This window comes from Leptosomus discolor, chromosome 10 (genome assembly GCF_034619465.1).
Source record: "Leptosomus discolor isolate bLepDis1 chromosome 10, bLepDis1.hap2, whole genome shotgun sequence".
Taxonomy (NCBI): Eukaryota; Metazoa; Chordata; class Aves; order Leptosomiformes; family Leptosomidae; genus Leptosomus; species Leptosomus discolor.
In genome coordinates this window covers 20,536,232-20,549,840 of record NC_141400.1, presented here as the reverse complement: position 1 = coordinate 20,549,840, position 13,609 = coordinate 20,536,232, and the positions used below count along the sequence as shown (strand labels likewise).

Here is a 13,609-nt window from a genome sequence, read left to right as displayed (position 1 = left end):
TTAAAAGCAGCACTATATCCCCAGTAGCGTACGGGTTTCTCCTGCTGCCGTGGGGCCGGGGCCCAGCCGCACGGGCGGGGGACAGCAGGGACATGGGTCAGCGGGAAAGCCCCCCTCCCTCCCTGCTCTGTCTGCCAGCCCTCGTTTCACTCACACACGGGTTTCCAGTTACTCGCCAACCAGATATGACTCAACGCCGCACACACACACACAAGGAAACTTTTCTACCACCATTAACTTTCAGAGGAAGTGGAAAAAGGAGAGAAAAACATATCAGTCATAAACATACTTTGCCAAGTGGTTCATGAGCAAGTGCAGCATCTGCCTGTTTTTCTCTGGGAGCCGATGCACGAGGCTGTGGATCTCTGACACCCTTGACTCCTGGTTCTCCAGTTCTGCGTTGGAAAGAAAAGATGATTTATCTCCGCATCGGGGCCGGGGGGGGGATTATAGAAAGAGGTATGCAGGCCCAAACACTCACACCAACAGTCATCCTGGGGACCTACTCCACCCCACACCTAGGCACGCTGCGGACACCCTCCACAGCACTTTTCCCTTCTACTGACTCCAACCAGTTGTTTCCAAAAGGAAGAAACAAACAGGCTGAAACAGCGAGCCGAGAGCAGATGCCAGCCGTGTGAAAAGCCCGTTGTGATCGGGGAAGGGGCTGGCTGTAACCAGAGCATTTCTCCCCTTCCAGCACGGGGAACATCAACACGTTCCCCCTCGATGTGTTCCCCAGCACGGTCGGGATGTGCTCAGCGCAGCGCCCGGCGAGGTTCAACCATCTGGTCCTCCACAGGCTGGCAGGGTCCGCAGGTGCTGGCAGAGGCGCCCCGGCAGCCTAAGCAGGAGCCGTTCAAGGAGGCCACCACTGATGTGGCCACGGAGCACGTGAGCCCTCCTGACTCCCTGGTCCCACCCACGTGCGCACAGGCGGCATGAGGGAGCGTTACCTGCTCTCCTACAAAGCACATCTTCTCCCAGGGCAGTTAAAGGAAAGCGGCACAGACACACGAACCGCAACCGCTCTCATCAAAACACCGTAGGTGTTGTTCGAACAACGGCCTCCCTCGTCTTGGCAGGTGATGGTCAAAATAAGACAAAGCCGCAGCAGCAGCTACTGCCACCAGCCAGCTCTCCGCTCCCCCTGCACCACCTGCGTTTCCCTTTCATCTGCTAAGCCCCAAACAACAACATGCCCCTTGTCTCCAAATTCTTATTCTGCTTTCCGGGACTTCAGAACAAGGAGGCTGGTGGGGAAGCAGCAGGGCAGAGGTTACGCTCAGTCACTTGCAAATTACGCTTCTCTTTCAGACCGGTGCCATAAACAACAACAAACTCACTTGCTGCTTTGATGAAGCTCCTTTGAAACTGGTACATCATAAGTGGCCCCGGAAGCATTCTGGAGATAAAAAGGTAACACACACAAAACACGTTTGAGTAACACAATCCACAGAAACAAAGCTTTGTCCTTACCACAAATCCAGCTCCATTTCTAAAAGTGCAGAATTAAGCAACAGCAACTCTAATTAATTCCCCCCATCAGAAGGAATAAGACCTACTGAAGTGCCTTTGATTTATTCTTCCTCCCTTTTCTGCACCACACTAAATTTGTTTGTAATTTTAGCATTCCTTCAGTAACACAGAGTTTCAGTACATTAGCAAGCCCGTGATTTCCAAGCAAGTTTAAAAATAAATTAAAAAGAGAAACAAGCCTAGTCATAAAACTTTAACAGTCACCATTCCCATGAAATTCCCCATCCTCCCCCCTAACTTCCACATCCCTTCAACGGGACATCTTGGTGCTGCCGACATTCTTCATCGCTTTGCAAACAGTTCACACTCTGGAGCAAAGGTTGCCAATCACACAAAATTAGGCAGTGCTTTGTGATTTTCTAGGCTGAGATCCACCAAGCTAATTATACTCATCACCCTAATTGGATTCAGCCTCTCTCGTGCACTCCCTCAAACAAAACCCAGCGCACGGACCAGCAGCAGCAAGCAAGAAGCTGCAGTCGCGACAGGTAGGAGCATGTTGTGGATAATGAGATGCTGACTGCTGCCAGCAAACTAACCCTCTGGGAAGATAACCCACGATGATAACAGCATCAGCTTGCACACAGAAACTATTACTACAATAAAGCTCAGCACCTGGTTCTGGAAAAGCACCACGGCCACAGCCCTTAGAGAGGCACCACGCTCCCCTTCTGCCATACACTCGCTAGGTGGAAGCCCATCGGGAAAAGCTTAAATCAAGGCAGGGGACGCAAGAATGAGCTTTTAAATCATGTTTGTATGACCATGCATCTGTCAGAGCTGACCGCATTCCCCAGATCCTACTCAAACATGCTGGAGGGTCAAGGGAAAAGCCAGAATAAATTCTCTCAGAGCAGTTTCTTCTTTGTTTCTACTACAGTGCCACTATTAAGGATTTGCAACAGGCAGTAAGGCCCCAGAGGGTCATCGAATCCACCCTGAAGCTGCACAACAGATGAGGCTTTTCTGCCTTACCTCAGGTAAGTTTTCAGTGCACTAGTAATGGTCTTTATCTCCCACTCTGCACAGAGCTCTGTTTCTGTTTCTGTGGCTGTTTTGGGATCTAAGGAAAAAGACAAAAAAGAACAAAAGTGAGCCAAAGTGAAGCTAATACCAGCCCGTACCAGCTCAGCTGTGTGGGAAGTCAGTCATATCCCATGTTATTAGCTGTTCCCCAGCCCAGTGACCACAAGCCGATCCCCAGCAGACGCTTCTGCAGGGAAGCAGAGTTGGTTACACGAGTCGGGCCACGCTCACTTGCGTGGGATGAGAAAAAGAAAAGAAAAGCATTAATCACGAGCAATGACCCCGGCAGTTTGACTCAAAGCGTGACATTACACGGGGCACAGGAGACTGTGGTGTTCAGTGACAGCGGTGACAGAGCCGGGCACAAACACAACATGGACCAGACAGATGAGCCCCCCCCGCCCCCAGGACTCAGCAGAAAACCCCAGCTCCAAGTCGGCTGCAAGGCATTGCCACAGCCCCGACAGACGTGAGCGACAGCAGCCACGGTGGCACAGCCTCTGTGGTGGTCGGTGGGTGTCGGGCAGGAGGCAGGACAGACGGGGTGGCGGAGGCAGGAGCCCTGCCCGGGTGTGCAGGGGGACAGGAGGCGGCTTGTTCTCCCACCCAAGACAAGGAAGAGTGTGGGAAGGCAGCTCCGGGCTCCCTCCGGGCTCCGGCACAGCCGGCACTCATGTGCCACCCGCCGGGCTGCCCGTCCCGGGGACCCTCGCTCAGTTCACTGCTCCAGGAACGTGCCGCCGAGAGCTGCCCTTGCCAGCCCGATGCTGGCTGCGAGGCGGCCTTGGGCTGGGAAGCGCCCGTCGCCTCGGGGAGCAGGAACACCCACAGGCGCCCTGGGGACAGCCACGACCCGGGAGCCTCTCGCTGACGCCAAGGCCCATGGGAGGGAGCAGCGACACTGCTTGGTTCAAGCGGTGCTAGCGGCGAGGAGAGCAGGAGCACCCGGGGCGTTTTGAAGCGGTGCAGGGCACGGAGCGCACAGGCAGCTCCGGCTGCGAGGGTCACTGGCGCTGCAGAACCGCACTGAGGTTTATTCTGTCACCTCTGGCTTCTTGATGCCATCCTGTTCTGTTCCTCCATCCTCCTCACTGCAGTTTCTCGCCACCTTTAATTTTTAAATGCCCGATTCACCCTCCTCCACTGCCGCTGCAAACGCAGGGCTCCGCAGCGGCCCCTGAGCTGCCGCGAGCACCAAAGCCTCGAGGAGCATCGGGTACAATGGCAAACCTCCTGGCACAGGGCGAACCCAGCCCAGACCCCACAACAAATGAGACAGTGCCAGGCCCTTGGCACGCAACGTTGGCGAGTAATGGCAGAGATCGAGCCGCCATCCACATCCCCCCAAGCGCAGCCCCTCGCTGCGGCTCGTGCCCACCCCGTCACCAAGCACGGCACGTGACACTGCAGAGAACCGGCTGCCAGCACAGCCAGCTCTTGTACCACTCGTGAGGAAGGTTTTCAAACCACCTCCGCACAGCCACCCTCCAAGGACACCTCTTCCCAGGTCCTTGTTCCCACTGTCAAGCAGAGGTGAGGTCTGAGCTGCTCCCCTGCTCCCCCTGCCTCTCCAGGATTTACACTCCTGACCCTCCACGGCTGCCTTAGACAAAAACACGAATGGATCTTCAAAATGCTTTCTGGCAGTAACTAGTTTCTCCCGAGAGCTTCAGCTTTGAAAAGTAAGAGTGAGGGGTACCCGGGAGAGGCACGAGCTACGTTACGGGATGCTGACATTGGATACCCTTCCCAGGTCCCGGCAGGTCCCTGGGGACAGCCCCAGGCACCGAGACACCTCTATCCAAGCCCCCACCGAGCTCTCCAGCATGGCTGAACTCCAGTGGCTGCCCCACGGTGCCGCTGGGATCGCTCCCACCCTGCAGCCTGGCAGTTGTTTTCTGAACCACGTGCCCTCGCCGGCAGGAGGACGAGACCCTCTCCAGCCCTGCAGAGCACCGTGTGCCGGGGAAGCTCTCCAAAGGCAGCTCCCACCAGCCCAGCTCTCAGCTGACCCTCACGGGGCCGGGGCAGGAGGGCTGCAGGACGGGCTGCACCAGGCTCTGCAGAGGAGTGGGCGTTTGCACTTCCCCACCGACAGCGGCTTTTTGCAGCACGAGTCGGCTCTGGGCCGCTGGGTCACACTTTCTAACGGCCTGATGCGAACTTTGCAACGAGACCCTGGAGGAGACGGGTGGGAGCGGGCCGAAACCACAGGATGCTCTCCCAGAGCCCAGCAGAGGGGACCGGCACGGCTCCTGGAGCGTGTCTATCCCAGCATCGGCCAAACCGGCACCCCACGGCACACGGGGGGTCGAGGGCAGCGAGGTCCCACCAGCGCAGTGCCACAGGCTCAGCCAGCCCGTCCCAGCAGCCTCCCAGGAGAGCAGCTCGCCCGGCCGCCGTTTGGGGCCAGGGACCAGCTCAGCACCTCTGCCTCGCGCTCCCAGCCCCCGGCACCGCTCCGGGGGAACCGGGCAACCACGATGCCGAGGCGCCCGGAGGAAATCCAGTCCCACGACCTGTAACCGCCTGTGGGCCAGTCCCGCGCCCCACCACGCTCTCGGTGCTCGTGCCCAGAGGGTTCAGCGCCGCGGCACTGCCCACCCTCACCCCACACCGCAGCTCTGCCTGGGGATTCACAGCACCGGCTCGCAGGTCCCACGGGAGCCGCGGAGCCACCCTCCCGTCTCCAGCTCTGCGCAGTGCGAGCGTCCGGGGCCAGGGAGTCTCCGAAGCGCCTCTATGTTTATTGCTGAATACTGCAGCGTACTTTTCTCCATCTCCTCCGGGGCCTTCTCTTCCTTTCTGCATTTTTTTCCCCTCCTATCTTTCCTTTTAAAAATTCCTTTAAAGAAATCCAAAAAACCACGCAGCTGTTCTGGACAATGGAAGCAGGAGGCTCTGGACTAGCAGCCCGTTCCCTCCCAAGGCAGATCTGAACCAGCCGCCTGCAAACCGTGCTCACAGGAATCTGCAGCCTTCTGCTTCTCCCTGCTTTCTGCAAACCACCCACTCAGGTCAGGAAGCCAGACTTGTTTGCACAAAGTTCCACAGGGAGATCAATAAGGCACTATTTTTACCGATTTCCGTGAAAACACCTTAACGCTTTGACAATAAAAGAGCCCTCGGGAAGCAGGGACGGCTCCCTTCTTCGACACCTCCACCCACGCCGGGACCCCGCCGCCACAGGGGCCGGTGCCAAGCTGGCCACACCAGGTCGCTGCCATCTGCACACCCGCCCCCAGCAGACCCCGATGCGGATGGCACTTGTTTTTGAATCGTTGCTGACAATTCCAGCCAGTCCCCTCGAAAGCCACCACCAGGCCGGCACTAAGTGGCCCCGCCAGGGACACCGCACGCACAGCGCCGAGCACCAGGACTAACGACGGCGACTGCTTCGCGCCAGACGCGAGGAACGCTGCGCCGGCAGCGGCTGGGGAGGAGGGAGGAGCAGGGCACAAACGTGCCCCGTTGGCAGGTGTAAGCACTTTGTTTCGCTCCTGCTGGGATGCTGCTTCATGAACACTCTTTGCTAACTCAGTCCTGGCATCTCCCAGCTGCTCCAGGGCTGAAGGGTTTGGCTACATCGAGGTCTGGGTGAGCAGGACCTGGAGACACGAGAGGGATCCTGCTCCCACTGAAATCCCCAGCAAACCTCTGCAGGGACCTCGGGAGGCATGGTTGCGGGTCCTTTCAGTGACATGGAAGTGCCAAGCGTCCCTGGCGAGCCGGAGCAGGCGTAGAGAGGCGCTCAGCGCCACCAAGGCCAAGCCTGACGCCAGATACAGCTGCCGACGCCATCTGGTCCCACGGATTCAGCTCGGTGGGTTTCTGCCTTTTCACAGACACGTATCATGCGCTTTTGAATTTTAAAGCAATAGGTAAGCATGGTGTAATTTTAAAACTAATTAAAAGAATGCACTGAATAAGAGTTAGGCTTTCCCTTAGGGCAAAGGGTTTATTTTAATTTAAAAAAAACATCAAGAGGAGCACTTGAAAAAGTAAACATTTAAGAAATGTATATTCACACAAAGATCACGTGTCTCACAGCAATCACACAAATGAACACCATCCTTCTTCCTCAATGCCAAGGCAACTTCCTATTGCACTACTTTTTTAAGGAGGAAATTTTAATAGACTAAAGATAAGCTTGGCACAGTAAAAAAAAAAAAAACAAATGAAAAAAACCCCAAAAAAACCCTTTTTAAAAAAACCCCTGTCCAATAGCAAGGCCTTCACTGAAGCTGAACAAACAACTCAAGACTGGATGTCTTTCCAAAAGCTCATTTAGCAGTTTGCAGGCATGATTCATGAAACACTACGTGAAAGCCTACGGTCGGTCTCATGAAAAGGCTCGGAGCAGATAATCAGTTCCCCTTGACCTTCAAATGTATAAGTCTGCAAGAAGTCTGCTTTGTGGGTTACAGACGCAGCATCTGTCTCCCCAGCTAGAGATGTTTGCAGCCGGCACCACGGCAAACTTCTGTCTCCACACAAGGACACATTTCCACATAAACTGGTGTAAATGTGAAACAGGGCCCGTAAAAGCACCCACGGGCCAAATTCAGTATTAACCCTGAAGCTGCTTATTGCTGTAAATGACTAATCTGTCTCTTCGCAGATATGGAAGAGCCTGAAGTGAAAGGGTAAGGGGAAAGGCAGTGGGAAATGAACCTCGCCAAGCTTTATATTCCAGCAGAGACCGAAGAAAGCCCTTTGCTCCCCCCGTGACACTGCCAGCCGCTGCAGCATCATCCCTGCTCCTGCTCACTTGTCCTGCGTGGTCACAAACACCACACAGGACAGCGTTTCCTGGCTCTCCCCAGGCTGCAAGACCGAAGGGGGTTATCACAGCCTCTCACGGGGGATATCTGAGGAAAGAAAAGGGAGCTGCAGCACTCCAGATCTAAATCAAGAAGAAATTAGAACGTGCATTTTTTACGGCAGGATCTACATCGAAATCCAGGCGTGGGAGGAATCCATTCCCATTCCTAAAAAAAATTAGTTTTTCCGGTTTGTTTTCTTCCTGAAGGCCAACAGCAGCAGCAGCAGTGGAGGGGACAGGGGTCCCGTTCATCTCTGTGTATTCATCCCTGCAGATCCCGGGTGACAGGGCAAGGAACGGGGCTGGCCATAGCCCAGCAGCACGGCGGGCGGGAGGGAGGGAAGCCCAGGCTGATCAGACACCCCCAAACCCGCAGCCATGACAGAACCGCAGCAAAGACACTCGTGTGCAATGCTGGGGATGCTCCCCGAGGCAGCTGCCCCCGGCGGCCGCACAGCCCATCCTTCCCAGCCACTGCCCAAAGCTCTTCCTAAGGAACTTCTCCACCTGCTCCCCGCGGAGGGAGAAAGCTGCTGCCATGAGACAGCTGGTTTCAGCTCCTCACCAGTTTCTCCACAGCGAGGGGAACCACCTGGGGCACCACCTCATCACCCAGCCCGGATTCTCACCCGTGCCTGGGTGGCTTGAGAGGTTTCCAAAACAGCTTAGGGCACACTACACCCCAGCAGCGAGGGGCCAGGGGAAGCCCCACTCACCAGCCCTTATGGCTCCCGTTGGGAAGGAGCAAGAGCAGCAGCTCAGACGCTGTAACACTCCCCTCATCTTAGTGCCGAGTTTTAGTGGCAGATCTGCTGGTATCACCCCTGTCCTGTGCGCACACACCCTTCCGTGGCAGCTCCGACCGGTAACAGCTGTTCATTTGTTGGGTTTTGTCCTCATTTTGGCGGTGCGTGGTGACGGCGAAGGCTAAGGAAAGGCCGCTGGCTCTGCCGTGGATGACCTGCCTCCCACGGGCCCTGGGGGGGGCGCACCCCCTCCCCGCTTCACCCTGGTTTAGACAAGGACAAGCTCTTCTGCCCAAGCCCAAGACCCGCGCTGCCCCTGACCCGACTGCTGCCCACGGGCAGGCTCTGCTCCGCCGCCGGCCAAGCGCAGCGCCGAGCTCCCGCAGAGACACCTCGTGCCAAAGGCCTTCCCAGCAGCACCACTGACACCAGCCACCGCTCCGGGAAACTTGATCTTTTTGACATTTAAACCGTATGTGAATCAGGAACGCTGCCCACATTCATTTCTAAATATAAGGGAAACCTGAAGTGGTAAGCACAATTGGGCTCCTCCGCTCGCGAGGGCTCGAGTGGAGCGGTGCCGCTGCTGGCAGGACGTCAGAGCCTCGAGGGCAGCCGAGAGCAGAAGGGGATGTGACAAGGGACACGTTTCCGTTTGACATCAACCTCACAGACAGCCCGAACGCTGGGATGGTCAAAGTGGATTCAATCGTTTGCGATTCAGAGAAAGGTACGGAGCCAGGCGTTTGCAAAGTGTCCCCGGCGACCAACAGCACCGGAGATCCCCAAAGCGGGTCCCGCTTCCAGCAGCCCCCAGCACGCCCTCACCTCCGATGGGGCTTCCAGCACCGACAACTAACGAAGATGTGCCGGGACAAAGAAAAACCACCGACAATATATCACTGCGTTATGAGACACGAGGTCGACAGCTGAGTAGCTTCAGTCGCTGAGGAGATAACGGATGCTGGACGGTGTCCAAAACTCTGAATCCCTCCCAGCTCCGGAGAGCTCCTAAACCAAGCGAGTTCTGCCATCTGTCACAGCCCCGCCACCTCGACCCAGACCTGACACAGCCTGAGACCGCCCTCGCGAGAAAAAAACCCAGGCTCCGTCGCTCTGCTGGCGGGATGATATGCGCCGGGGTGAGAAGCCCGAGTTGAGGACCTGGGACGTCAGCCCGGCTGCGCCGTGGGGCACCCAACCCCCAGCCTATTTTTATCAGTGGGCAGCAACGCGCTTTAACCGACGCTCCAATGCAGCAGTGCCAAATGTGTGTGCCATGAGACTGCTCTGGCTTATCTGCTGTGCTTGGGTGGCTGGAAGGACACACTCACATGCCCCCGAACCCACGCCAAACTTCCACTAATAAAAGAGAGAGAGTCAGTCACCAGCTCTTGTGACTGCAGCGAACTTTCCAAATGCCAGAGCAAAACTGGTGCAGAGAGGTCCCCTTGCGTCAGCCTGATTTAGAGCCTTACCCTTCTGTTTCCTAATTAGCCCTAGATTATCAATTTTGCATAGGTTAGCGCTGACAACTGTAACAGCCACCCTGGGCTTTGCTCAGTGAACGTCTTTACGGTGCGAAAAGAAGGTGGAATTGGAAGAGGAGAAGGAAAGACGTTGAAAGTGAAACACAAGGGATTAAAACATTTTGCAAGGAGAAACACACAGAGAACGGAGCACTGGCATTTTGTGAAGGCAAGGAAAAGGAAGTCACGTTGCAAAGGAATGATAATAAGTGAATGAAAAGAGGAAGAAGACCACAAATGTCACTCATTTCCCCCAAGGAGTAACAAACACGTTCAGAAGGGCACTAACAAATTATTAATCACTTGTTTCCTCGTTGCTACGCCTATTTCATACATGGTTTTGCCAAGTCTGAGAAGCACTAGAAGGGACTGGTGGAGGGCAGCTGCCGCCGCTCCAACCCACGCGTGTTTTCTCAAAACAGTTCTTCAAACGTGTGTCTCGTGCATGTCTGGACAGACAGACTGCCACAGGGCTGCTGCTGGGCATGGAAATGCCACCTGCGAGCTCAGGGGATGAAATGGTTTGGTCACACACAGCCATAGCCAACCTCAGCACCAGCTGGGACCACAGACAAGGGCATAGAGAGCGCAGGAGGTTCTGCTGGAGGGACCAAGGCCTGGGAAGGTAGCAAGAAGACCAAAGAGAGGAATGGCTTGCATTTCCTTGTGGGTCAAGAATAACCCCTGGGCTACAGTCAACACGAAGCTGAGCTGGGAGTCAGGCTGCAGATCCTCTAGTGCAGACCAACAAGCGTGACCCAACACAGGGCTTTGCACAGCTATGGGGTGGCGGAAACCCAACCCACCGACAAGGAACCGCTCCAGGAAAAGTCAACTGAAGCGGTCCCAGACCTGCACCAGGAACAACCACCAGCTCGCTGACAACCACAAGACCTGCTTGCTCCTACACACGCCGGTGCTCAGATGAGGCCCACGGGAATGCAGGTTCAAAGGCACTTGTAGCCAACGCCACAGCCTCTCTCTTGCCACCATATCATTTCAGAGGTGGGGAGAGGTTTCTGAGAGCTGCTGGGCAGACACGGGGTGGCTGCACGTCAGGGCCAGTGCTCAGAGGAGCCCCACGTTGTCAACACCAAGCTCAGCCATGGTGTGACCAGACACCTTCTCTCCTCCTGAGCACACAGAACCACGGGACCCGATGCCTCAGCCAGGAGGGAAACGCATGCTTGAGAGGTCTGGGCAGGACCGTGTTAAAACAGGCACAAGTAGGTTCCAAGGGGAAGGTAAGAAGAGCCACAGGCAGCATGCAACACACAAGAGAAAATAATTAAAAAGTATTCTGGGAACAACGTGGCAGATACGAGATTAAAACCCAAAGCTTTCAGCTATTTCTTTGAAGATTTTAGCTTGCATTTGGGAAGGCTGCCAAAATTCGTAGTGCATGTGAGCAGGACACCAGTGACTGCACCAGAAGACCTTTTAAAGCAATGTCCTACATTAGTCCTACCTTAGCAACCTGCCAGTGGTGCCCCGGGACCTCCCGGCCTCTAACAGCATGTGGTCCTAAGAGCACATTCACCACGATTAGGTACCCCGACAAGAGCCTCCGTTCTTGGCTGGCAAGACTTCAAAGCAGCACAATCTACTTGCCTTTAACAAAATATGAGATACTTACCCATTAATATACTCAAAAGCTTTTGAACTCTAGAGTTTACTCCAACGATCCGGTAGAGCCCTTGCTCATTGATCCCTAGGAAAAATAAAGAGCTTATTAGGAGAATGTCACAACACCTACTAACATTTCTTTCATTTCTTTGGCTTCTCTAACAGCAAAAATAATCAAACACTCTCACCAACTATGTATGAAATTATAGAAAAGGGTAAAATTTGGTTTTGATGTTAAGGCTTTCACATATTGATTAAAAGTATTACCCCCAATTAGCTCAGGAATAAAAGATCTAAGGCCATCTTTCCACCACTCCACAGTCAGCATGGGAGTTATGGCTGCACCACGAAGGTTCTGCACTTAACATACAACACAAGGGGAGTTTTGGAAACTTTTACTGCGCCAAGTTCTTCAGGCTGAGGTCTGAGCCTTCCGCATGTTCTTCGTCCAAGGAACAACGGGGCCTTGAGCCAAAGGACTTGCTAGGGCAGACAGCAGCCAGAGGATGTGCTGATGGAAGCCCCTTCCCACCAAAGCACCCCAGGTTGGGTGTGCTGCCCCTCCCCAGCTGGAGCTCTCTGAACTTGCCCCAAGAACTGCACTTGCCTTGTTTGGTCTCATCTACCTATCTGTTTTTTTGAGTTTCGTTTTTTCTTTTTAATTTGCCCCAGGGGTTCCTTTGCTCTCAGCAGCAGTTTCTGTACCGCTGCAAGCATGGCAGGAGAGAACGCCATGGCTGAACAGCCCACGGCGTATTACGTTGCCGATGGGCAGGAAGAAGACCCCGGTGAAGGAACCCGGGCAGAAATACTGCCAGCTCCGAGCCCTCCTGAGCTGACAGCATCCTGCGAGGCCTTTCTTACCCACCCACCCACCCAAGTGCAGGCACCAGCGCTGTCGGAACCAGTGCGCACACGAGACCCCTGTTCCACTGCGAGGGGCTCAGATGCCAACAAGACAGCCCGTCTGTCCATACACAGTCTTCGCAGGAGGTTTAGGGAAGGACTGCAATGCCCATCCAGCTGCTGGCCCACCCGAGAGGAAGCGCTTTGCAGCGGTACCACTCCGACGAAGCCCCCAGCTTCGGTCCCATCCCTCCCTTCGCACGTCCAGTGCATCATTCCCCAACGCTGCCTCTGGTATTGGCTCGGCCCCTGCTGACCCCGGCCGCAGGGCAAACGCGTGTCTCAGCAGAGGTGCCTGCCTGAGCACAGTTCAGGGTTTGTCTGACGTGGGGTCTCCGAGGGTTAATGAATCCTTTTTGCTCATGAAAAGGGCAGGTAAGCAATTGCTCCGCTACCCACAGCTGCGAGGTCGCCCCCCAAACCAAGACCATCTGGTGAATGGCTTTACCTCTCGTTTCGACAGCGTGTATGCATTTCTTGATAATGCTGAAGCCGATATTATCCAGCTGGGCAGCTGAAAGGGAAGAGAGAAGCGATAAACACCGAGCAGAGGGATGGCCCCACGCTGAGCACAACGCTCATCCTGCGGTCATGGCCGACACGCACAGCCCCACAGTACCAAGGCTAGAACGAGGCAGGGAGGAAGGAGAAGGAGGTAAGTTCGTGTTCAGGGCAGAAAGGCACAAGTACCGGAGCTTGTGCCAGGTGTAACCCAGGCAAGTGCAGAACGCTAATCCATCATTTCAGCCTCTGCATCCCTCCAAACCGGCGCCTCCCACGCCTGCCGAGCAGCAGAGCCCCGGGCTCTGTCAGGCATTTACGTCTGCAGTTGGTCAAAATATTAATTTAGGATGAAGGTGAGATAACCTGAAGAGACCTTTGTCTTTGACAGCAGGTTTCTTGGAAGAGAAGGGAATCATATATGACACAACAAATCCTTGAAAACGAGGCAGCTTGCTTGACGAGTCCCAGGTAATTCCTATAAATCCTTTCAGCTCTCCACCCAGCTAACAAAGCCATCTATGTGTTGGAGAGATGCCTTCATCTCGAGGCCATCTCCATCACCCCACACTGGGGACCACCTGTGTATCTGGGTACAGGACTGACCTCCCAGGCTTTGCCAGGGGCAGTGAGGCAGGGGCTTTCGGTGCCTTGGGTTACTTTTTGGGGCTTCTGAGGTGGTTTTGTGCAGAAGCAGGTTTTTTCAATGACAAGCCATATGACAGGTTAGAGCATTGAAAAGTGACAGTGAAAGGAGAACTGGGAAAGAAGCAAGTGGAAAAGAGAAGCGGGAGATAACTGTGAGCAGCAACTGTGAAGGAAAACAGAGTAAAGAAATTAGAAAAAAGGTGAAAGCGTGGAGGTAAAAACATAACATGAAGAGGAGAGAGCTGACAGCATGTGGCAGAGGA

General features: G+C 54.8%; 1 protein-coding gene across 2 annotated transcripts in view; it reads right to left on the bottom strand.

Annotated features, from left to right (window-relative positions):
* The window catches only part of ARHGAP26 (Rho GTPase activating protein 26), a 144,512-nt gene that overhangs the window by 62,112 nt on the left and 68,791 nt on the right, over positions 1 to 13,609 (bottom strand). For both annotated transcript variants that reach the window (XM_086471104.1, XM_086471105.1), the window contains exons 13-17: positions 12,646 to 12,711; positions 11,302 to 11,376; positions 2,515 to 2,602; positions 1,347 to 1,405; positions 290 to 395 (exon numbers count right to left, since the gene is read on the bottom strand). In XM_086471104.1, coding sequence (XP_086327230.1) covers positions 290 to 395; positions 1,347 to 1,405; positions 2,515 to 2,602; positions 11,302 to 11,376; positions 12,646 to 12,711 — 394 coding nt within the window. The remainder of the gene's footprint in view (positions 1 to 289; positions 396 to 1,346; positions 1,406 to 2,514; positions 2,603 to 11,301; positions 11,377 to 12,645; positions 12,712 to 13,609) is intronic.